The sequence below is a fragment of the Leucopleurus acutus genome (genome assembly GCF_964270905.1).
Source record: "Leucopleurus acutus genome assembly, chromosome: 20".
In the NCBI taxonomy this organism is placed as follows: Eukaryota; Metazoa; Chordata; class Mammalia; order Artiodactyla; family Delphinidae; genus Leucopleurus; species Leucopleurus acutus.
The window spans coordinates 6,753,013-6,777,878 of record NC_139162.1 but is presented as its reverse complement, the minus strand read 5'-3'; the positions used below and the strand labels follow the sequence as shown (position 1 = coordinate 6,777,878).

At 50.8% G+C, this 24,866-nt stretch overlaps 1 protein-coding gene across 1 annotated transcript in view; it reads left to right on the top strand.

The window, feature by feature from the left end:
- Nucleotides 1-24,866, top strand: part of PLCG2 (phospholipase C gamma 2) — a 145,672-nt gene that overhangs the window by 91,364 nt on the left and 29,442 nt on the right. The window contains exons 10-22 of the mRNA XM_082862103.1: nt 1,388-1,489; nt 2,313-2,431; nt 3,964-4,049; nt 5,222-5,342; nt 5,914-6,082; nt 9,436-9,540; nt 11,089-11,178; nt 11,810-11,985; nt 13,086-13,286; nt 14,161-14,280; nt 18,162-18,342; nt 19,806-19,877; nt 23,179-23,288. Coding sequence (XP_082718229.1) covers nt 1,388-1,489; nt 2,313-2,431; nt 3,964-4,049; nt 5,222-5,342; nt 5,914-6,082; nt 9,436-9,540; nt 11,089-11,178; nt 11,810-11,985; nt 13,086-13,286; nt 14,161-14,280; nt 18,162-18,342; nt 19,806-19,877; nt 23,179-23,288 — 1,652 coding nt within the window. The remainder of the gene's footprint in view (nt 1-1,387; nt 1,490-2,312; nt 2,432-3,963; nt 4,050-5,221; nt 5,343-5,913; nt 6,083-9,435; nt 9,541-11,088; nt 11,179-11,809; nt 11,986-13,085; nt 13,287-14,160; nt 14,281-18,161; nt 18,343-19,805; nt 19,878-23,178; nt 23,289-24,866) is intronic.

The following is a 24,866-nucleotide window of genomic DNA, read 5'->3' as shown; positions in this document are numbered from 1 at the left end:
ACTTTTTTGTTTTTGTTTTTTAATTAACTAAGTAATTACTTTATTTGGCTGCATTGGGTCTTCGTTACTGCACGTGGGCTTTTCCCTCTAGTTGTGGCGAGCAGCGCGTGGGCTTCTCATTGCGGTGGCTTCTCTTGTTGCGGAGCATGGGCTCTAGGTGCGCGAACTTCAGTAGCTGTAGCATGCGGGTTCAGTAGTTGCAGCTCGCGGGCCCTAGAGTGTGCAGGCTTCAGTAGTTGGGTGCGTGGGCTCAGTAGTTGTGGCACGCGGGCTCAGTAGTTGTGGCTCATGGGCTCTAGAGCACAGGCTCAGTAGTTGTGGCACACAGGCTTAGTTGCTCTGCGGCATGTGGCATCTTCCTGGACTAGGGATCGAACCCATGTCCACTGCATTGGCAGGCGGACTCTTAACCGCTGCACCACCAGGGAAGTCCAGTACCCGTGTTTTTTTATGCGAAAGCTTTTTAGGAGAAGGAAGCAGGAAGCTTTTGGGGGCGTCTAGGGCTGGCAAGGCATTTGCATTAAGTATCCTACAATTTGAGTTTCATGCTCTGGTATTCAAGGATTGCATCACTGCTGTATTCAAATGAACTGGATGCTCCCCCAGCTCCCAGCTATTGGGTGTCCTTTATCCAAGAAGATTTGCAAGGATGAACAGCAAGGCTTATTGTTGATTTGCACCCACCTTATTTGTGTCTGCCCTTATGCTTTTCCTTGTTTCAAATGTCCTGATCTGACCCTTCCCATCCAACTGCACACGTCGGGTAACACATGTGCTTTTATGATTCTTAAAGATGGAGATTTTAGAATGTTTGGAACCCAGAAACATGAGTCAAAGTGGAATCTATGTGTTAAGCACAGACCCTTATTTCATCCAGCCCGTCGCAGCCTCTGTGCGTAGGTACCATTATTCCCATGTAACGGATGAGGAGGTACAGAACAGGTGTGTAACCTGCTCAGCATCAGCCAGGCGAGTAACCCCAGGGGTCTGACGTAACTGTGCTCCCCGCCTCCTTGTGATAACGCGTATAAAGAACTAGCGTAGAGCAGGAGTCGGCAGACTACACCCAGGGGCCAAATCTGGCCCACTGCCTGTTTTTATAAATAAAGTTTTATTTACAAACGCAGCCACAGCTCTTTGTGTGCCTGTTGTCTGTGGCTCCTTTGGCACGACAGTAGCAGAATTGAATGGTTGGGGCCCAGAGTCTAAAATGTTTACTCTCTGGTCCTTTAGGGAAAATGTTGGCCCTGCACAGGGTAAGGCCTCAATTGCATGTGCATGCAGAATACGCCCACGTTTGGGTCTTCGACTGAAACCGGATCCTGAGAGGCAAAGAATTTTGCACTTCCTCTCTCTGATGATTTCTTGTTCTCTTTATCATTCTAAGGAGCTCTGGGCTCAGGATCTGAACAAAGTCCGTGAGCGGATGACAAAGTTCATTGATGACACGATGAGAGAAACTGCTGAGCCCTTCCTGTTCGTGGATGAGGTAAGTGGGCCCCTGGTCCTGTTGGCATGGCTTTGTGATTCAGGTGTCTGTCCTCCGAGGTGTATTTTTTGGGTCTCTTCCCTCGGAGGGCTTTGCCGTTAGATGCCCCGACACTGGCTCTCTTAGTGGAGAACTCTTTTTTTTCCTTCCAGGTCCTGAACCGTCACAGCCTTTGACTTTTCTCCTCCTCTATTTGATCCTGTAGGCTGGGCGGGATCTTTGCTTTTGTCACTAGAGGGCGTGTGGTGCCAGGGAGTCTCTAACCATTACAAGCAGAGCAAGGAAATTCCAAGGTTTCTGGGGCTCTTGCACGATGGAGAAATGGGTGCTTTTGGCCCTGTGTGAGGGGGAACTGGGGAGCTCCAGTCCCATGTACCGTGGTTCCCAGGAAACATAGTGTTACCCACTGTCACTCAATCTTCTGATTTTTCTTTTTTTTTTAAGGGGTCAGGAACTGGGATATGAAATTTCCTGCCTTTTAGATGTTACGATACTGGCATGTTCTGTTTCTCATGTAGGTTCACAAATGTTCGTAATGTTATTATGCCTTAAGACTTATATATGGGCAGCATATAGTCTTGTAGCCTCACATATTTGAGGATACACATTAAAAAGGTAAATACTGCATAGGTCAGTGAAACATGTGTTGGTACAGCCTATTGCAGTCTGAGTTTTCTGCACTGAAAACTTGGGTAACTGAGGTCTGGAGACCATCTGTTGAATATTCATGTACCATCTCCCCGTGTTGACACAGACCCAAAAGAACCCGGCACCACCCGTCCTCAGTGTGATGATCCCCTCTTTGTGTTTGTGACTCTCCTAGTTCCTCACGTACCTGTTTTCCCGGGAGAACAGCATTTGGGATGAGAAGTATGACGTGGTGGATGTGCAGGACATGAACAACCCCTTGTCTCATTACTGGATCTCCTCATCACATAACACGTGAGTTTCACCGCGAGCCTGCAGCGGGTCAGGCAGGTGAAGGGCAATACGGTGGGCGCTCAAGGGCACTGCTCTGGCAAAGCGCGTGGGCAGAGTGCAGGCCCTCGCTGCTCAGATTGGAATATATGAAAGCTTCTGGAGGATGGGGGGATGCATCTCTCTTTCCCAGTTGGTTTTGCAATAATAAACCTTTTTCTGTGGCCCTAACAAGCAAGTCAACAAAGCTGGTTGGCACTGTTTGGGTATCTCATTCTTAGTGGTCACAGGAAAGCAACTGAATTAGTCACTGAACTGATGTTTACTGAGAGTTTGCCCTGTGCCAGGCCCTGTGCTTGCTGGGTGCTGGGGATACAGCAGTGAAAAGGGCAGGAGCAGCCCCGTCCTCATGAGCTTGGAGGGGAAAAGGCCTCCTTTGAGTCTTCACGATGAGCCGGAGTTGGTGAGAGAAGAACAGGTGGTGAGGCGAGGAGGAGGGTTCAGACAGAGGAACGGCATGTGCGAAGGTCCAGGGGCAGGAGGAACTGGGGGGGTTCTAGTAGGTCTAGAGTGTAGAACCTGGGAGGGTGAGTGGCAGGAGAGGAGGACAGGAGGGTCAGCTTGAGTGGAATCGTTGAGGTCAGAGCGAGGGCAGTGGCAGTGGGAGCCGCTGATAGCTTTTAGGCCAGAGAACACCACACTCAAATGCGTATCTTTGGAAGATTGCCCTGATCGCAAAAAAGAGCAGATGGGAAGGGAGAAATGGGTGTTACACTCAAATTCTGTTACTCAGTCTGCTTTGTCAGGTGAGGGGGTGGAGGCCCTGGGTCCTGGGCATCCAGAGAGCTGTCGACTGGTACTTTACCAAGTGTCAGTCCAGGCAGGAGTTGGAGAGAAGGCCCTTAAGTTCACCTCCCGGCATTTTGGAAGGTACCTTCCTTTTCCGGGGCAAATTGACTTCATGGTTCTCTCTTCCCCACCATGTCCGTTGGTTTGCGTTTGTGTCTTAGAATGGTCAGTCCTGCCAAACCTAGAAAACAGCTGAGCACCACAGACTCTTAAAGGGGGAATGTGGTGAGGAGGAGAGTGAGAAAAATAGGTATTTTCACGTCAGTTTTGGTGGACATAGTTCATAGGGTGGTAAGTCCCATCTGTTCTGTGCTTGGCCTGGGGCCCTGGTATCAGAATGATGGCCCATCTCTGCCCTGTTGAGACTGAGGGCCTAGTGGGCAGCGGCGGGGCAGGGGGTGGTTAATTTATCATCATACGTCAGTCTCCCGCCTGACACCCTTTGACCGAATTCTCCTCGAAAGAACACACGTGCTCGAGCCCACACTTGGACTGCCAGGATGGTTATCCTTCATAGCCCACGATCACGGCCTGAGTCTCATGACTGGCTCGGCCACACGACTGCCTGTGTCTGGCCCGGATCCTAAATGGGGGTCTTTGTGGACAGGGAGAACTCGGGCCTTTGGGAGCTCGGGCTGAGAAGTTCCCCGGGGATGCCCTGAGCTGCAGGCCTGCTCCCACACAGCCACCCACCTCCTCTCGTCCAGGTACCTCACGGGTGACCAGCTTCGGAGCGAGTCGTCCCCGGAGGCCTATATCCGCTGTCTGCGGATGGGCTGCCGCTGCATTGAGCGTGAGTACCCACTTCGCGCTGGCGGCCACGCGGTCGGCGGGCTGCGACTGGCCGTGTTGTTGCTGGATGCTTTGTTTGTTTGGAGGCCCGAGTAGTGGGGATGCACGGGACAGATGGAGGGAGAACCCAGGTGCCCGTAGCATCTGGGGTGAGCCACGCGGCCACCAGCCGGGGACCTTTCCCCAGAAGAGAAGGTCGCCACGACGAGGAGTGGTGTTGAGCCGGGCCAGGCTGGAGCCACAGCACCTTGGGCTCCAGAAAGTGTCCGGATACAGTGGAGGGGCTGGGAGGCCAGTAGCCAGGACGGCCTGACTGTCTTCCTATCCCTCGGCTTCTTTCTGGGCTGCTGTGTTCGAGGCAGCAGACACCCTGCGTGCTTCAGCAACGGCCCTGCCACGGCCGCTGCCCTGACTCTTCTGTCCCCAGTTGCTCACAGCCACCCCGACAGAGGTGATTCCAGGCCCCGGACGTGGCCGGGGACCGGTGCTTCCTCCTGTCCCCCCACCCTTCGCCCCCGGCCCGACTCAGCGCCAGAGGCTCATGGCTGTACTGGGCTGAGAAGAGGCACAAACCACTGATGTAGGCTCCGGTTTTATCAGAAGCATCCATCACGGCATCAGGCCTTAGCGGCAGTTATTCCTACAGAGTGTTGCTTAATTTATGCCTTTGTCCCCCCTTAGGAAAAAGCAAATGTGAAAAAGTCAAGTTTGAAACTGTCAGCTCCTCTTCCTATTTTGGGGGGTCAAAAATATAGAAGATGCTCACCTTCTGCATAACCTAGTTCGGTCTGAATATTTTACCGTGAATCTTTAAAAATAAATTTCCCATTGCTCTGTATTCTTTCCGCTGGCAGAAGAAGCAAGCCAAGGTTTAGACAAGTCAAATCAGAAGATAAAACACATGATAAATCTCTTGTTAAAAAAGAAACGTTTCGTTTCTTTTGGACAGCGGGACCTTTAATTAGATGACCAAAATCTTCCTGTAACTGCATAGGTAACACGTGTCCTCATGTTGGTGGCCCCTGAGGGCGATACCGGGTCTGGCCCCGGGGTCCTGGTGACTGAGCCAGTGCGGGGGCCGGGGCTGGTGGCGCGGTCGTCACCCGGGCAGCGTGGCCACCCTCAGTGGACTAGGGAGGCGTGCGTGCTGAGACTGCACATCTCTGCCCTCAGTGGACTGCTGGGACGGGCCCGACGGGAAGCCCATCATCTACCACGGCTGGACGCGGACCACCAAGATCAAGTTTGATGACGTCGTGCAGGCCATCAAGGACCATGCCTTTGTCACCTCGAGGTCAGTTGTCTGATTTCCTTCCTGGTGGTTCACCTTTAAGGGGAAGGTGGCTAGGGTTGGGTGGACAGACACACACACAAACATACCCCCCCTGCAGACACACCCCGCATGGACACACACACACACTCAGAGACATCCTCCCACAGACACGGGCAGTCCCCCCACGGATGGGCGCAGACGCCCCCTTCCCCCCAGCGCACGCGCACGTACATTCACGCACATCCCACACAGATGCTCACGTGCAGAGGCACCGCCCGCATAGGACACCCCCAGAACACAAAGACACACAGACACCCTCTCCACAGACACATCATCAGACGTATATTCTCCACATACAGACACACATGTACACCCCACATAGCGACACAGATACCCCCCGCACACACACAGCCCACCCCAGGCTCCATCCTGGCCAAAGTCACTGCTGAGAAGCCCCAGCTGAGTGCTGGCGTGCCCCTAGGCTGAGAGCACAGGGCACGCCCTGGTCCCGGAGGCCGGGCCAGGCAGCCCTGCGGGGGCAGCCCCGTCCCGCTTGCTGAGCGCCCCTCCCTCCCTCCCTCCCCGCCCGCAGCTTCCCCGTGATCCTGTCCATCGAGGAGCACTGCTGCGTGCAGCAGCAGCGCCACATGGCCAGGGTGTTCAAGGAGGCGTTCGGCGACCTGCTGCTGACCAAGCCCACGGAGGCCAGTGCCGACCAGCTGCCGTCGCCCAGCCAGCTGCGGGAGAAGATCATCATCAAGGTAGCGGCCCGGGGCTGCCGCTCACGTGGGGAGAGCCGGCGGCTCGGGGCACGGGCTCCCCGTTCTCCTCGCTGACCTCGCGCCTGACCCGGGCCAGGTCGCTTCACCTCCCGCCGCCTCTGCGTCCTCGCGGTCTGGGGGTTCACCACAGAACCCGCGTCGTTCATGTGCTGCGAGCGTAACGTGGAAGGCCGTGTGCGGAGCGCTTGAAACTGCCCTGTCCCACAGCAGGTGCCCCAGAAGTGTTCACTCACTCCTGTGCATTTGTTTTGGCCAGTCTTCACCATGTCCCGCTCTGCGTCAGGCCCTCGTGAGGAGCTGGGGCTGTTCCACCAGGCTCTGTTCTCACCTGGGGGCTGGGCTGGGAGTGAACAGTTGCCCCAGAGGGCTGCGTGTACTAGGGGCGACAGGTGGCTGTGGGGAGGGGTGAGTGACGGCTGCACCACAGATGCCAGGAGGGGTGACGTTTGGGCATGTATATTACTAGGGTCAAGAGACCAGACGGACCGTGGCTTCAGTCACGTAAGTTCAAGACTCGATGTGCGGGAGAGTAGTCTAGGAGCTCTGAGCTCTGGTCCGCAAGGCTGTCCGGGGACTCAGGATGTTCTCATCTTGGTCTGCGGTCTCCCAGGGAAGGGGTTTTCAGATGGGGTTCTGCAGACCCCCAGACAGTCCACAGATAAAACTTGTGAGGTGGTGGCGTGTGAACTTTGGGCAAAAATGGTGCCTCTATTAACATGTAGGTAAAACTTAACATTTCCTTCCATTATGAATGTTGGCAACAAGCCGCTTGAGGCTTCGTCACCAGCAGAAATCATGGATAATTTCATAGCACTTCTACCATTGTTGCCAATATCTCAAGATAACGTGTGCTCGTCACTACTTTAAAATTATGATGGTTATTAGATCTGCCTGTAGATCTTTTGGAAGATGTTAGTAAAGAAGTGCATGTATTAGTATATTGCAAGTATTTTTTATTTACTTGGTAGCTGTATTTCGATATAATTGGATTCTCCTTTCATTTTATGCATTACAAACATTATTCTGAGAAAGGCATCCGTAGTCTTCCCCAGACTTCAGAGGGGGTCCATGCCACAGAACTGGCGAAGGCTCTGCCCTAGGGGGCACCGTCCTTGTGTGTGGTCCATGCTGGGTTGCAAGGCACATTGAGCTCCAGCTCGTAGAAACGGGAATGTGAGGGGTCCAGGGCGAGTGATTCCTGGTAAGCAGGTGGGACATCGGTTGGACAGTCCTGGGCTGTTGTGTCCAGTGCGTGAGAACTTAGTCACATGACCACACCATCTGCAGGGGCTGACTCTAGCTGGGCAGCCGTCGGTGGGAGGAACGGCGTGGATTTCAGTGACAGCTGGCAGGTTCGTAGGAAGGACAGAAAGGGATTTACCAGGCAGAGAAGGGAGAAGGCCCTTCGGCTTCGGGGATGACATCCATGAAGGTGGGGTAGTGTGAACGCGTGGTATGTTCCCTAGATTGTCACTGGACCACTAAGATGCATTGGGGACATTTCCTACATGCCAGGAGATCACGGTCTTATAGGGAGACAAACCGCTTGACAGAGAAACACCAAATTGTGAGGGGGCTTTGGCTGAGGCCCATCCAGAGAGGAGGAGGCTGGTGCCCTCGGGGATCAAAGCACCAGCATATTTGGAGAAATCGGCTAAGATGCTGGGGCAGGTTCCGCTGAGACGCTCAGGGAAGCTTCCAGCGTGAGGAAGGCGGGATGAGAGGCAGAGGGTGCTTGGCCGGGCTGGGGAGGTGTCCAGGGCTCCTCGGGTTTGGCAGTCAGTCTTCAGGGAACCTCGTTGCATCTCTCTGTTCCCGGCTCCCCCGTGGCTTCCCTCCCTTTCTGTTAGAACAGCTCTCTGCATGTCCCCAGGTATTTTCCAGCGCTTGTTTTAGGGTGTGAGGACTCCTTTTAGAGCTCCCACTGCCCCACCTGTGGTACCTCTTGGTTCAGCCCTTTCAATTTCAGGGAAAAGGGGTGGAAGTAGCATTTGTGACGTGATCACTGAGTGCCACACACTGGGCTGGGCACGGTCGTCAGTGTTATTCAGTCTCATGGCAGACCTGCAGGACTGATAATCCCGGGCCCCCAGCCCACCTGACAGGTGAGGACCCTGAGGTCTAGAGGTTGACTCAGCTGAGGTTACACAGTTAGTTCCTGCCAAAGATGGAACAAAATGGAACATTTATGTCGTGCTGCACTATCTACAGGTATCCTACACGCCCACTGCCTTACGGGACAGGGGGGCTATGTTACCCCCATTTAAAAAATATATTTATTTGGCTGCGCTGGGTCTTCGTTGCGGCATGTGGGATCTTTAGTTGTGGCATGTGGGATCTTTAGTTGCGGCATGCGGTATCTTAGTCGCAGCATGCGAACTCTTAGCTGTGGCGTGTGGGATCTAGCTCCCTGACCAGGGATCTAACCCAGGCCCCCTGCGTTGGGAGTGCGGAGTCTTAGCCACTGGGCCACCGGGGAAGTCCCTGTTACCCCCATTTTACAGGGGAAGTTACTGAGACAGATTGTCATGCAGCCAAGGCCACACAGCGAGGAAGGTGATAGGCCCTGAATTCAAGCCCAGGTCTGACTCCCAATCCTGAGCTCCCGCCACCAGGTCACCACAACTGGGACTTATCAAGGCTAGTCCACATGGGCAGTCAGTGAACTCGCCCAGGTGGACGTTGTCGTAATCATCCTCTTAGGCTTGCAGATGAGACGTGAGAGGTTCAGAGAGGTGCGGCCACCTGCTCAGGGTCACACAGCCGATAAAGCAGCAGCAGTGCTGTTTGCACCCAGGTCTTCTAAATCTACATCCCCAGTGTGCCTTCCACTGCCCTGCACAGCCTGTGCCCGTGGACTGGCTGTGATCTTGCCTTGCCCTCTGTGTGCTGGAGAATGCGGGCGCATCGTTGATTCATTGAATATTTATCGAGCGCTATCTGCTAACCTAGTGCAGGATGTTCAACAGGGAACAAAACAAAGTCCCTGCCCTCATGGGGCTTATAATCTAGCAGGGAAGACAGACAGAAGACAGATAGATACGTAGATACACTTAGGCTAAAGAGCGTGAAGATGAACTACCAGGGGCTAGAGAGTGGCAGGGGTGGGAGGGGGAGTGTGGGCTGTTTTTAGGGAAGCTCCTCTGAGGAGGTGACGCCGAGCACAGAGTGCGGTGTAGTGAGAGAGAAGCCAGGCAGAGAGAACAGACAGTGCAAAGGCCCTGAGGTGGGACGATCCGGTGGATGCCTGGCTGATGTGAATGAACGTTTGCTGGCTCACAGATCCTAACCTGGGTCTTAGGGAGACAGGCTTTGTGTATTTTTCCCCTCAGCATAAGAAGCTGGGCCCCCGAGGCGACGTGGATGTCAACGTGGAGGACAAGAAAGATGAACACAGGCAGCAGGGTGAACTGTACATGTGGGATTCCATCGACCAGGTGCGTCTTCTCGCGCCCCTTCTCAGAGCCCTGAATGTGTTACGGCCTGCTGGAGAGCTCCGGGAGGATTCCTGTCTCACTCCCACTTGTGCCAAGTGAATTTGTCATTTTAAGGAAGTTATTTTTCTTTTGCATCATTAGTGTTTTATTTTGAAGTAGTTTTATATTCAATGTAACATACTCTAGATTCTCACACACATACAAGCACAGAGAGTTCTCATACGTGCTTCACCCAGTTTCCCCAAATAGTAACATCCTCTGTAACCAGAGTATAATTACCATAACAAGGAATTGAACATTGGGCACAATACTACCAACTAATTTGTGGACCTCATTCCAGTTTGTCCACTCATGTCCTTTTTCTGACCCAGGATGCAATCTCGGATGTGATAATGCAGTTCGTTGTCCTAACCCCTTAGTGTCCTCCAATCTGAGGCAGTTCCACTGGAAACATTATTACTGTTATTTTTGGCCGAGCCACGTGGCTTGCAGGATCCTAGTTCCCCTGACCAGGGATCCAACCCGGGACCCCCTGCAGTGGAAGCGCAGAGTCCTAACCACTGGACTGCCAGGGGAGTCCCAAGGAAACATTATTTTTTGATGGGAATGAGGCATTTTGAATGTTAATGCCACTTCTCATATCCCATAACCTAACATGGCAATCTATTTGAGTAGGTATTGATCAATTCATTCATTCACTGATTGAAGTGTATTTGATTTACAATGGTGTGTTAGTTTCAGGTGTACAGCGAAGTGATTCAGTTATATATATATGTATGTATTTCAGATTATTTTCCATTATAGGTTATTACAAGATACTGAATATAGTTCCCTGTGCTATACAGTAGGTCTGTTGCTTATCTATTTTATATGTAGTAGTTTGTATCTGTTAATCCCATATTCCTAATGTATTCCTCCCCACAACGTTCCCCTTTGGTAACCCTAAGTTTGTTTTCCGTCTGTGAGTCTGCTTCTGTTTTGTGTATAGGTTCATTTGCATTATTTTTTAGATTCTACATATTAAGTGGTATCATGTTATGTTTGTCTTTCTGCATTTGAGTATGTCTTTACATGTCTATTCTTATATTCTAGGAATAAAAATTAAAAATGGTTGAAATTTAAATATAGAATTAAGTCACATTTAAATGTTGAAGAAAGGGTCTCTAGACAGGCTGGCTGAGAAATCCTGAAAGTCTTAAAAAATGGGTGAAATAGAAAAAGACAGTCGTGAGGACACACACACAGAAAACAATCCCATCATTCGTAAAAGCCTTCAGGTTAAAGGAATACAATACTACGTTGTGTCTACCCTTAGACACACTGAATAAAGAAGCCCTGAAAATGCCAGAAGAACCCCAGAATAAATAGATGTTTTAAAAGAAATGTCTCACAGGGGATCGAATTCTGTGAAACCACCATAAATGGCTCCAAGAGTGGGAAAGGCGAGTCCCCAGTGGATGCTGGGGTGATGCCAGGCAGGGGCCTTGGGCCTCAGAGTTGATGGAGCAGAGACTTTGGGGAAGCCCTAACGCTGGTTTCACTTTGTAGAAATGGACTCGGCACTACTGTGCCATTGCTGATGCCAAGCTGTCCTTCAGCGATGACATTGAACAGACTATGGAAGATGAACAGCCCCCGGTAGGTGGACACCTCCTGTAATGCTGCTCTCACCCTGTGGCCGGCAGGCCCGGACATGCTCAATCCAAGGAGCTGCCTCTTCGGGTACCGAGGCTTGCCTGGCTCTTCTCGGATTGGCTGGCTGGTCCATGTGCTTAGCCAGTGAGGTTCAGGTGTCTTTCCTGCTCTCTGAAAGGCGTGCTTGGCCTGTGCTCCCTGGGGAGGATGGGGACATTTGGATGTTCTGTCCAGCCTTACCCACTAGCCTGTTCCTGGCTCTCCTGCCCTCTCCCCCGGGGCTGCTGGTCATCCTTGGTACTGTCCCTTGAGTGCAGCCCCCACGGTATTACGGCTCTCAGGCTTCCTGTACAGTAGAGTTGAGGGCTGTACTGGGGACCCCTTATCCCGGGACTCAGAACTCCAGGAAGCCACCACAAATGGGGAGGTGTCAGGAGTAGGTGGCTGGGGGGTGGGGAGGGCAGTGGAGGCTGGCTTCCCGGACCTCTCGGGGTAAAAGTGAGCTGAGGCCGTTTTGGGTCTGTTATCCAGTCCAGTCTGTTATTCAGGAATTGGCATGCACAGAGGGACTAGTCTGATGATACTGGGGGTCTGGTCCGGGTTTTCAGAAACCCCTCCTCTCTTTGCGGCCCAGGATATAGCCCCCACGGAGCTGCATTTCGGGGAGAAGTGGTTCCACAAGAAGGTGGAGAAGAGGACAAGCGCCGAGAAGCTGCTGCAGGAATACTGCGCCGAGACGGGGGGCAAGGATGGGACCTTCTTGGTGCGGGAGAGCGAGACGTACCCCAATGACTACACCCTGTCCTTCTGGTAATGGCCGTCTTCCCCGGGGCACGCGCCTTCTCCTCCCGGCTGGTGAGGTGGGGTGCCGTGAGGCAAGTGGTGGCAGCTTAGGCCAGACTTGGGTGGGGCTGGGCTGGAAACCCAGACTTTATTTAGTGAGCTGTGTGGGGCAAGACTTGGGTGAGGGCCCCCAAACTTAGTCAACAAGATTAGCGAGATTTCAGTGCAGTATTTAAAATTGTAAAGTGGCCTTACGGAACTGTGGGTGAGGCTGTATTGACTCATCATTGACTCAGTCATCTGTGCATGAATTCATCAAAAGATATTTATTTATTGGGTACTTGCTTTGTGCTAGGCACAGTGACTTAGCAGTGACAGACAGACAGGGTCCTTGTCCTGATGGAGATTAGAGTTTCAGGAGGGAGATGAACAGTGGAAAAGGAATCAGGCAGATGATACATAATTCTCGTTGTGACATGTGCAGTGGGAAAAGTGCAAGACGTTGTGAAAGTCTGTAAGAGAGGGGTCTAGTGTGATGTTGGGAGAATAATCCAGGAAGACTTCCTGAAAGAAGTGGTGTTTAAATTGAGACCTGAAGGATAAAAGTTCTAATATTAACAACATACAAATAATCGCGACAGCTAACGCCTGTAAGATGCTTACCAGGTACCAGGCAGCGTTCCGAGCACATGCTGTGTGTGATCTCGTTTCATCCTCAGAACATCTCTGTGAGGAGGATACTATCATTGTCCTTGTTGGACCACTAGAGTAATAATAGGGAGACTCAGAGAGGACAGGTCACTTGTTCACGGTCACTTAGCTCCTCAGTGGCAGAGTCAGGATTGGAACCTAGGCTGTCTGGCTCCAGAGGAACAGTTACGTAGGTAAAAGGGGACGGCGGGTAGAGGAAGTAGGTAGAATGGTCTGGAATCCAGCCCCAAGGATCAACTTGTGTGAAAGCGCTGGGCCGGTGCTAAGAGCAGACGGAGGCTTGTGTGGCCGCCCGTAGCATCCACTTCTGGGGGCCCCGGCTGCAGCTGTGGCCCACCCTGTGCTCTCTGCCATACCGGCTGCGGGAAGGGCCAGCCGGCCGGGCCTGGGCTCTGACGTGGTTCCTCTCCCGGCAGGCGGTCGGGCCGCGTCCAGCACTGCCGGATCCGCTCCACCATGGAGGGCGGGACCCTGAAGTATTACCTGACTGACAACCTCATGTTCACCAGCATCTATGCCCTCATCCAGCACTACAGCGAGACGCACCTGCGCTGTGCCGAGTTCGAGCTCCGGCTCACCGACCCAGTTCCCAACCCCAGCCCGCACGAGTCGAAGCCGTACGTGTGCCCTGTGCTCTGGGGGCGCGACTGCGTTCACGGATCAGAAACACCAGCCTGGAGGGTGTGCTGGGGCCCAGATTCCCACGGGGCGCCTCACCCGGGCCCACCGGGGTCTCTTGCAGGTCCCCAGGGCGGCCGCTGTCCGGTTACCTATGGCCTGTTTCTCTCTGCTCTCCCTCTTCCTCTCCTTTCCTTTCTTGTCCTTTATCTTCGTGGTCCTGAGGTCTTGAGCGTTGATTTTCAGAGATAATTTTGGCCCGGTGTTACTGTTTTCTGTCCAAGCTCGTTCCTTTTGGTCTGAAAGCGAAAAAATAATTGTAAAGTGAGTATCAGTTAGGCCTTGCAAAGGGTTGACTAGTTGTGAAAAGCAAAGAGTAATTTGTAAGCAGAAGGCTGCTCAAATGCACATTTCACAGGAGGCCATGTAGCTATGACACCTTTATTTTTTACTTTTCTTGTCCATATTCAGATGGATTGCCGTAAAATGTGCTATTTCACATCTTTAAAAACAACCTAAATACCCTATTCCCTATCTTCTCTGCCTCTGCTGTTCTGAGACACTGTGGTGGCTGTGCCACCCTCTGTTGCTTGGGTCGGGGGTGGGGGTCGGGGTGGGTAAAGATGTAAGTTGATGTATCCGCTTATGCTCCAAGCAGACGCGCTACATGAACGCTTCCCCCAAACTGTGTCTGGGTGATCTTTTTAAAAACTTCTGTCTTCAGAGGTGATTTCGGAAGCAGAGGCCCACTGTGTAATTTCCGTGGTGGGTTCCAGGGCCGTGTCTCAGGCATCCCGGGAACCCACCGTTTCCTCCTCTGCTGCCAGTCTCAGCGGCCTCTCCCTTGGCCATTTTCCTGGCCCTGTGCTGCAGGTGGTACTATGACGGGCTGAGCCGTGGAGAAGCGGAGGACATGCTGATGAGGGTTCCCCGGGATGGGGCCTTCCTGATCCGGAAGCGGGAAGGTTCTGACTCCTACGCCATCACCTTCAGGTAGGTGCACGGGCTGGAGCCCACTGTGTGCTCTGCAGAGACGGCTTGGGAAGGGCAGGTGTGGAGAACAAAGGGGGAACTGCAGGTGGAGGCTGAGCTCTGTGTCCTCCGCCCAGGGTGTCTGTCAACCACGACGACGGCGATAGTAAAGAGCGAGAGCAGACTATACTGACGTGTGCTTTCAGTGTGCTGGGCGCTGGTCTGTATTCTCAGGGGCACTGTGTTTTATATTAATTCATCTCATCTTCCAACAACTGTGGGATCAGCATGACCGTGATCCCTACTTTTCAGAGGAGGAAACTGAGGCACAGGGAGATTAAATAACCTGCTTGAAACATGCAGTCTGTGAGTGGTGGAGCTGGAATTCGAACCCAGGCAGCCCTGGCAACCCGGATGGGTGATGTTGTAGATCTTGTTTCCTCCCATCCACAGTTGACACCCCACTGCCAGTGGTTGTATGGACCAACCATTTCTAGGACTGTGGTTCTCTATGTTAATTCTACCCCAAGATGCCCAATTCCTCCAATTTCTACCAAAAGCAATGTGGGGGAGGTTCAGACCCAGTTCGTCATACTTTCCCTCCATCTCCCCATTTTCAGGGTTTCCCTGTGTATTCTTGATGATGGTAATAGAATGCTGGCTACCAGATATTGAGTTCCTAACTGATGTTTGGGACACTGGGCTGCCTTCAAGGCCTCACCTGTTCGAGGCCATCACTGTAGCCCATGAGGGGTAGGTCCAGTTATTAGTAAGGAAATGGAGGCCCAGAGAGGTTAATTGACCTGTCTAAAGCCACACAGCCTCATCCTAGGCTGAGTCAGGGTTTCAGACTCAGGCCTGTCCTCCTCCAGAGCCTGCGTGCTTTACCGTGAGGTCTAAGCAAGAGGCTTGTGGGCCAAAATGGGCCTCTGGGTGTTTTGCTCAGCCTGCACGGTGATGTTAAAAACGGAGAAGTTTTACCTGAAAATTCAGATTGCTTCTCATGAAAAATGGAAGGAGTTGGAAGCTCTGGGCCCACGGTTCCCCGTGGTGAAGGTGGTTACCGGCTGCACAGTCGGGGCCCTGGTGTGCCAGCCTACTCCTGTCCTCCCTTTCCTGTTGCCCTCACCCATCCCCCTTGGCTACTGTTCCAGTCTGCCGCCCATCCCCCCATTAGCCCCGAGCTGCCTTCTTGGGGGTGGTGATGGTCATTATCACTGCTGTTTATTGAGGACCTACTGTGTGCCAGCTCCACCCAGCGTGGCTCTTTTGTGCTTTGTGCCGCCAACAGAGGGGTGTCTTTGCTCTTTTCCCCACAACTCTTTACGGTGCCTGCTACCCCTGGATGGGAGTTGAATGTGTTTAATTGAATCTGTGCTGTACCAGGCACTGGGCTGGACGCTGGGGGTCGCATTGTGCTATAGTCTGTCGTCAGTCGGGGTGCTTCTGGGTGCAAGGGACAGAAACCAAACTCTGTGGCTGAAAGAAAAAAGGTGGGGATTTAGTGGCTACGGGCTGAGATGCCCAAGAGGTGAAACTGGCCTCCAACACACTCGGATACAAGCCTCGTCTGTGACCCTCAGGAGACTAGCTCTGAGCATCTCAGTGTTACACTCCATTGGCTCTGTTCTCACTTTACCTTGAGGTGCCAGGACAGCGTCCACAGAGAGGATGAGTCCTGTGAGGTACTCCCACTGGCCCCTGCTTGAGCCCGGTAACTTGATTCTCATTGGGCACCTTCAAGCTGGCGATGAGGTTGGGGTCACTGGAAGTGCATGGATGAAGCGGCGGGCTCCCAGATTGATACTCAGCTTATATACATCCACCGTGTTCTGCTTGCACATCTGTCCTCCCCATGAGATTGGAGGCACCCTGAGAGCTGGAGGTTTTCTTTTTTAGAAATCAATAAATGTTTGATAAGCCCCTGCTCTGGGTCAGGTCTAGAAATTCAGGAGTGATAAAACAGCCCAGCCCTTGCTCTCATGAGGCCAGTGGTCTGGTGCGGATGAGAAGTGTCATCACAGGACTTACAAGTGACTCCCCTTCTTCACTCCTCCCTCCCCCCATATATCTGTGGGCGTACTTCTTCTGTACCAGGCGCCGTTCTAGGCCCTGGGAACATATACTAACCTTCTGTATAGATTTCCACAGGAGGGAAGTGTCTGCTTTCAAATCCATGCAAAGAGACGAGGTTGTTTTCTGGGTGTGAGTGGTGGGAGGCGCCCCTCCATGGGATGAGGGGCTTCATGGCGAAGCTAAGCCCTCAGGCGTCAGTGTTCACTGGCTCGTAGCAACACACTCCGGGAGGCTCATACTCCAGCCCTGTTCTCCCCTTTTGATTGTTCTGTCTCCCAGGGAAGTTTTGGCTTGGCTGTGTATGTTTTCCCAACCATCCATTTCTTGAGTTTCTTCTGGGTGCCAGACACCTTGCAAAGGGCTTACCCTGGGTTACCTAACAGACAGCAGTCCTGACACTTACCTTGAGACAGAAGCTGTGCATCCCCAGATGTGTGGATGAAGAAACTGAGGCTCAGGGAGGTTCCCTGGGGCAGGAGCCAGAACCTGACTGATGCTCTTAACCTCGGTACCCCAGAGCCTCCCTGCCCTGTGGAGCTTTTGTATAAAGTTTTAAAATTGATTTTTCACTACGTAAGTATATTAGCCTTATAAAAAATTCAGGTACTGCAGTGAAAGCTAAAGCCCCCTATGGTCTTTGCCATCTCAATCTTTGTTTTGGTAGAAAGCACAGTTTTGTAACTCGCGTCTCCATCAAGACTCAAAAACAAATTTTCTTTTACACCCATATGTATGTACCTGTGGGAAATATATAGCGCCATTCTGTTAGTGGTATTTTGTTCCGTTAAAAAAAATACAAATAGGATCATACTATAGTTTCATTCTGCAACTTGTTTTATTTACTCAGCAGTATTTCTTTTCTTTTTTAAAATAAATATTTAATAAAATATCATTGCACGTAAGCGACTGAAGAAGTAGTCTCCTAGCATTTTTTTTTTTTTTTTAAATAGGAGTTTTGGAAGAAATGGCTTAACGGGATGTATTTTTTAAAACAGTGGAAAATGTCTGTTAAGGTGCAAAATTTTTAAGAGAAGTAGTTTGAGCACAGTAACTATTTCTGTTGCAGTTTTCAAGTGCTCTTGGCTGTAAAGTTAGGGTCAAACTTACTGTCACAGATATTTCTATTCTTGCTGATAAAAGCTAGTAAGACTGAGGATTCTATTTTCTTTTGGCTTTTTTTCTGCCTCTTGTTTCAAATAGGTGAGGAAATAAAAGATTTGTTTCCCCTTTTGGAAAAAAAAATTCCATTTGTGCACTAGTTGAACCACTAAAGATAAGATTTAAGGATTTGGGCATCAAGTCCCAGAGTTCTCCAGTAGAGATGGGCTAATGTTTTGTATAAAGGATCAAAGGATAAATATTTTAGGCCTTGCAGGCCAGTTGGTCTCTGTTGCAACTGCTCAGCTCTGCCATTGCAGAGTGAAAGCAGCCACAGGCAGTACATAAACAGATGAACATGGCTGTGCGTCAATAAAACTTTATTTACAAAAACAGGAGAGGGGGGTGGATTTAATCTGTGGGCCATAGTTTCCTGGCCCTGATCTGGACACTGGGGTGTTCTGTAGTCAAGTCCTATAGTTGGGGAGGAAGGGAAGGGCCAGAGGAGCTATAGCTGAGCTATAGCTCACTCTGAAGTGTTTCTTCTGAGGTACCGGTTCTTCTGTATCTGTTTTGCAAAGACCTACATCATTGTATTCCATGGGAGGGCTGTGTGCTCTTCATTTATTTGGTCCCCTAGGTTGGATGACTAGGTTGTTTCTAATTGGTGGGCTTATATGGCCACCATCTGGCTGCCAGGATGTCAGCACCATGTGGTCTCCCCCCAGGGCCAGGGGCAAGGTGAAGCACTGTCGCATCAACCGGGACGGCCGGCACTTCGTGCTGGGCACCTCCGCCTACTTCGAGAGCCTCGTGGAGCTGGTCAGCTACTACGAGAAGCACGCACTCTACCGGAAGATGAAACTGCGCTACCCCGTGACCCCCGAGCTCCTGGAGCGCTACAATATGGTAGGTGGTTGACTCACTCGAGATTGGGTGGAATATCTTGTCTGAGGTTACGATTCATCTGTTTGTTCATTCAGCAAACCTTTCTTGAGCACTTACGTGTGTCCCACACGGCTCTACGTCCAACAGCGTGGACAAAGACCCTGCCCTTGGGCTCTTACAGTCTAGTGTAGGGGAGACAGACAACAAATGAAATTTTAAAAAATATACAGAGCATGTATCAGCTGGTGGGTGATAAGTGCTATGGAGAAAAACACACTGAGCAGGTGGATAAGTGGATAGAGCGATGGGGAAGGGGCTGCACTTCTCAAGGGTGCCCGGGAAGATCTCGCTGACAAGGAGACATGTGGGCAGACACAGGAGGTGGAGGAGGGAGCCCGCAGCTATGAGGAAGAAGAAAGAACAGTCAGTGCAAAGGTCCTGAGGTGAGAGCGTGCCTGAAGGCACAGAAAGGAAGCTGCTGTGGCTGATGAGTGAGCCAGGGCGGGGGCAGAACTAAATAAGGATAGAACTGCGTGGTGTAGGGCCACTGTGAGACACGGGCTTTTATTCTGAGCCGTTGGGAGGGTTCTGAGCAGAGAAGACAGCCGATCTGATTACCATGTCTCAGCTCCTATCAGATAGAGTCATTAACTTATTGAAAAGAGATTTACTGTGCACCAACCATGTGCCAGGAACTGTTCTAGATACTGGGAGTATGGTGGAACACCATCGGCCGCTGGGAAATTTGGGCTGTAGAAAAGGGAGCTGGGTGACACACACGCACCGGGCAGGGTGAGTTACAACGAAGAAGAGAAAACAGGATGGTGTGCTAAGGGATGGGGCACTTCGTTAGACTGGGGCCACAGAGGTGGGAGCAGGCCTCCTGCAGAGGGTGAGAAGGGAGCCCAGGGAGCAGACTGGCCGGGAAGCTGTGCAGAGGCCAGTTCCGGGGGTGGGGGAGCAGGCGTGCACGAGACGGGAATGTGGCTGGTGGGGCTAAAGGCCAGTGAGAGAGGCAGACGAAGGGCAGGAGGGATCTTCAGTGTGTGCTGGTGGAGGTTTACCCACCTCTCTGTGAAACAAAGCCCTGGTTTGTGGCATCTGCCAATTTCTGTGGTGTAAATACTCCCACGGTGGCCAGCGTCAAGCTGGTGACGTTGAGTGGCGGTCAGGAAGAGCGGTGAGCTCGCTCCAGCACGCCACTGGATCTCAGGGTGTGTGTTTGTTTCTTACATAGGAGCACAGTGCCTGGCACAATGTAGGCCCACATGGGGGCCGCTCTCATTTTGGGGTAAAATTTCCAAGTTTTGGGGAACTTCTTAATAGCTTTTTACTGTCTCCACCCGCAAGGTGAGTAAACGATGAGGTTTCAGCTCTTCTCCGAGAGAGCAGGAAACCACAAAGGTGTGTAGCATCCTTGTTCTAAGGAAGGGCTGTCCCGGGAGCTTGGATGGCTCCATTTATTTTTCTCTCTTCTTTTTCAGGAAAGAGATATAAACTCCCTCTATGATGTCAGCAGGATGTACGTGGATCCCAGTGAAATCAGTCCTTCCATGGTACAGTGCCGAACTTCCAATTCACGCTATTCCTTAGTCACTAGATTGACATGGGGCCCACCCCCAAGTTAAAAGAGGGTAAGGGAGCATCTTGGAAAACTTGGCCCCCCAAAATGTTTTTTTTGAGAAGAAACTGATGATTGACAACACGACATCTAGTTTCAGGGAAGAGGTTAATAGAATTCCATCCAAACGCGACTGTGTTTTGCTAAAATTCTGAAGTTTGATGAACCACCTCTGGGCCACACAGCTTCTAATTAAAAGTCTTTCACATGTTTCTTGCTAAGTGACTGAGCCTGTGGTGTTCATAAATTCATTTGGTTCAGTGACCTCTTTGCAGTGCCAACGGTATCTCACATTCCCACCCCAGCTGCTCTGTAATTTCATGCAGGTGGGCCTGGATTTTTACTGTTAGCCTGCAGCTCCTGGTTTCATCTCAAATTCAGTTTGAGCCTGCGGCGAATTTTCTGTTTGGGGGGCTGTCTGGTACACGATTAGTGTACAGTTCTCACTTAGGAAGGGGCCCTGCTGTGGTGGGCTCTGTAGAAATCCAGAGAGAAATTTGTTTAAACTTGTAATCCTTGGCCAATGCAAATCCCTTTCAGCAAGAAGTGAAGTCTTGAAAAGTTGTGGGTGAATGGAACTGGGTGTGAAAGGCATTAGGGGACTTGGCTAAATAGCAAAAACTTTTATTAGAGGTGACAGATGCTTTGGTTATGAGAATGACATGGCCTCATGTCAGCCAGGTGTCAGGGTTTGGTGGAGGCCACGGTAAACTGGGGACACACAGCCCATCTCAAGGGCAGCTGCCCCCCCGTTGGGAGTCGATGGCTGCCTTTCCAGAGATCAGGCTGGGTCTCCTGATTTCTCGAGACAACCCAGTAATCTGGATGTTTGAGGTGAAATCTCCCCATTATAAAATCCTGGCAACTAAACCAAGTTGTAGAGAAAGTCTTCCTACACTCAGTGAGCCAAGTAAGACATGATTATATGCAGAATTTGATCGCAAGCTGCCAGACCATGGTGAGTGCTTCAAAATAAAATTATTATTACTGTGACTGAAAAAATGATGTAACAATTAAAGAAAACACTTTGAAAGCAAGAAAAAGAACCAGCCCTGGTCTCACCATCCCAGTGCAGTAGCTGTCTGCGTCTCTGGGGGATCCGTCCCTTCTCGTCTTTGTCCGCGTGGAGGTGTATTTTAGCATCACCACCACCAGCACCTGCCATTTTTATTCTGCTTTGTACACCTGCTGCTTGGCCACAGGTTGAGTTTCTCCACTGCTAAGCTACTTAATGACCATTTTTGTTTAACCTGGTAAGCCAAGCAATTTAGATGAAGTACATGGACTGGAATTTTAACTTAAAAAGAGAGTGTGTTTTATGCTGTAGAATATTCTGGGTAACTGTGCCCATTTGGCTGTGTCCCCGTCAGTGGCCATTTGGGTTGTTTCTAGGCTGTGCTCTTCTCATTAACACTAAACTGAACTTGCTCACCTGTGAGGCTCTGTATCTTTTGCTTTATGTCCTTTACATGAGCTCTTAGAACTGGAGTGATTAGATCAGTAATAACAGCTAACACATACTGATGACCACATAGCGGGCATTGTTCCAAGCACATGCTGGCTCATTATTCCTCATAACAGCCCCAGGCATTAGGTACCATTTTTGTGCCCGTTGTACAGATGAGGAAACTGAGGTACACAGAGGTTGAATAATTGCTGAGGAAGGTGTGGAGCTGGGATTTGGGTGCTCCCAGGAGTGCACTCTTAGCCAGTTTGCTGTGCCACACGCCCGCTTGGTCATCCAGTGGTGGTTCATTTCTCTAGTTCATGAGGGACCTGCCATGAGGACCTCTCCTGCCATCTGTCAGGCTGGAGACTTGCTCCTTTGGAAGCTGTTATACGCCCCCCGCCCCCCGCCACTGGCTATACCTTCCTTGTGGCCTTGGAGTCTGGCAGTGACGTGTAGGATTTCATGGGGTAAGATGTGGCTCTGGTCCTTAAGTCTGCCCTTGAAGCAGGATGCACAGGTAGAGCCTGCACTGTTTGCAGGTGGGCGAGTCAAGGGCGAAAGCTCTGGTGGGAGGTTCCTGTGGCAAAGTTCATAAAACCCACATTGCTTCTTATGGAACATCACGAACTATGGCAGTAACTCATATTAATGGGTTCTTTCTCTGCTCAGTCACTTACCCGTTGGTTGACTTTGGGCAAGGATACTTCTTTGTGTACCTCTGTGTACCTCTACTTCCTCATCTGTAAAACAGGATATACTCCTACTGCTTACCTACCTGTGAGGGTTGTTGTGAGGATTAAGGAGATACTATAGATAAAAGGCCTAGAACAGGGCTTTGACTAAGAAATGCTAGCTCTTGTCATTTTTATCCTTTCGTGCATTATCTCATTTAATAGTCTCAGTGACCCTGTGAAGTATGTAAAGTTTTAATTCCTGTTTCACAGATGGGGAAACTGAGGCTGAGAGCGCCTCAAGATGATATAGCTGGCAAGGAAGGGGCAAACCAAGGATTTTAACCCACGTGTCTGACTCCATAGCCCATGCTCTGAGGAGCAGTTTTATGGATTCCTTATAAAACCCCCATCCCCATTTCCTTGGGTTGGGGGAGGGGCGGCTGCTGATCTAAACAGGCTGGTTGTTTCTGAGGTTTTCCTGTTAGTGTTTGCTTGCTGTGTGTGTGGGTGTTCATTTTGTCATTGATTTATGCTTGCCAAGCAGCCGGCATTAAAGCAAGTTCACTGAAGAGAAATTTTGTCCTAAGTTCTGTCTTGTTTCTGCCAGTGCAGAGACCTCCTTTTGGTGAATTTCACGGAGGAGCACCTCAGTTACTCTTGCAAAATGTCAGCATCCTTCAGGAGCCTAGTTAGGGGATCACTGGCCTAGGTGAAAATGCTGGTGAGACTTGGGGATGTCCAGAAACGGTGTTCAGCTTGAACTTCCGGGAGGATGGACTTCCGGGAGCACAGGCACTGAGGACTTCAGAGGAGGAGGTTGTGGCTTAATGTGAAAGGCATGTCCTTTCCTTGTTGAGGAAATCGAGCAATACTGGCTCATTCTGAGGTGCCCTAGGCTCTGACTTAGGCCAGTCCCCATCCCCACTCCCTGGTATACGTCCTGGGGGCCGTGGCTCCGTGGCAATGCCAGCCCTTCACCAGCAGATGGCGCGGTAACCTTGGACTAAAGCCTCCCTCTCTTTTGAGAGGAACCAAATGTGCCAGAAAATGCAGCCGCCTCCTTCTGCTCTTGTTGCCCGGCCTGACCTTTACCCTCTTGTTTTCCCTGAAAGCCTCAGAGAACCGTGAAAGCTCTGTATGACTACAAAGCCAAGCAAAACGATGAGCTGAGCTTCTGCCGTGGCGCCCTCATCCACAATGTCTCCAAGGAGCCTGGGGGCTGGTAAGGCTGAGGGGAGCTCTGACCCCTTTATCTGCTGTTCTGGGCTGGCTTTGACCTGTTGTACTTTCTGTAGGCAGGTGACTGATGCATGCTGTATTCAGAAAAGTGGATAAATAACAAGAACAATTCTCATGTCCTTTATCATATCATTACATCTTATTATGTATTATTTTAATTATAACAGCAGCTGCTATTTCTTGAGGTCTTACTGTGTGCCAAGCACTATGCTGACTGCTTTCATACAGTAACCAAATCCTTGTTACAACCCTGCAGAGTTAGGACTATGATTATCCCCACTTATAGACGCAGTGAATGAAGCTTTCCAAGGTCCAGCTACTAAACAGCACAAGCCTGTGCATTATTTTAAATTCAAATTCTTGTGCTATTTGCTTAGTCCCGTGCCCTATGCGATGGCCCCATCCTGGACTGAAGAGGTACATTTTTAGGCCAAAGGCACCTGGGTGTTTGAGGGTTGAGTTCTCTCTTCTCCTTTTTCACCTGGGAATAAGAAGTCTCTGCCCATCCATAGGTCCCTAGGCAAGTGGGTTCCTGGGATGATTCCTACTTTAGAGCCATAAGGACTTGTTCATAACCGTGAACACTTGCAGAGACTCAAGCACCTCACAAAATTGGCACCTCTTCCTCCTGCAAGATAGCTGGACCTGACTTAGAAATCTGAACAGCAGCCTGAATGGAGCATTGTCAAGCCCTGTCTTAAGCACTTCATTTGAAATAATTCATTTAATGCACACAGTGATCCTAGAAGGTTGGTTCTGTTCTTACCTGCATTTTACAGACGAGGACACTGAAGCACAGAGAAGTGTGCAGTAACTTGTCCAGGGACACACAGCAGCCTGAGATTTGAAGCCAGGTCTTCTGACTCAAGAGGCCACACTTTTTCCTTACTCATGTGCTAGATCCAGAGGTGTTCAGACTTTCTTTTTGTTTTTTTAATTTGGAGAACCCCCTCTTTCCAACCCACTTCTTACCTGGATCCCCAGAGATCTTGTCTCAAGATGAGTTAAGAGACTGGAGTAAGTGCCTTTAGTGAGGGACTGAGGGTAGACCTTATGCCCAGCTGAGGTCCCCTCATTTCTTATTCTCTCCCTGGTGACAGTATTGCCACCTAGTGGGATGTCTGCCTCAGTCCACATTTTTTTGCATCCTCCCATACTAGAGGACCAAATAATTGTGGTTCAAACCAGGATGCATTCGAGAGTGGAGGGAATGCAGTGTTGACACTACATCTGGACCACAGGTATAAACCATTCAGTTCTGGGCAAATGGTCCATACAGTCGCCCTGAATACAGCCAGACTTTGCTGGAGATGGGTCTGGAGAAATGAAGGTGAAAAGAGTGTGAAAGAGGCTCACAACTGGCAATTCTGTGTTTCCACCAGGTCGTGGGACAGTCAGTCCTCTCTGCTTGTTCAGGTTAACAAACATTTGTTAAGCGCCCCCGAGGATAGATTTGATTAAGACCGAGAAAGGTCTCACGTCGAGGGGAAGACCGATGTATAACTGTTAAGTTAAATATAAGGCGCGGACTGGTTTGACGGCTGTGGGAACAGATGCCAAG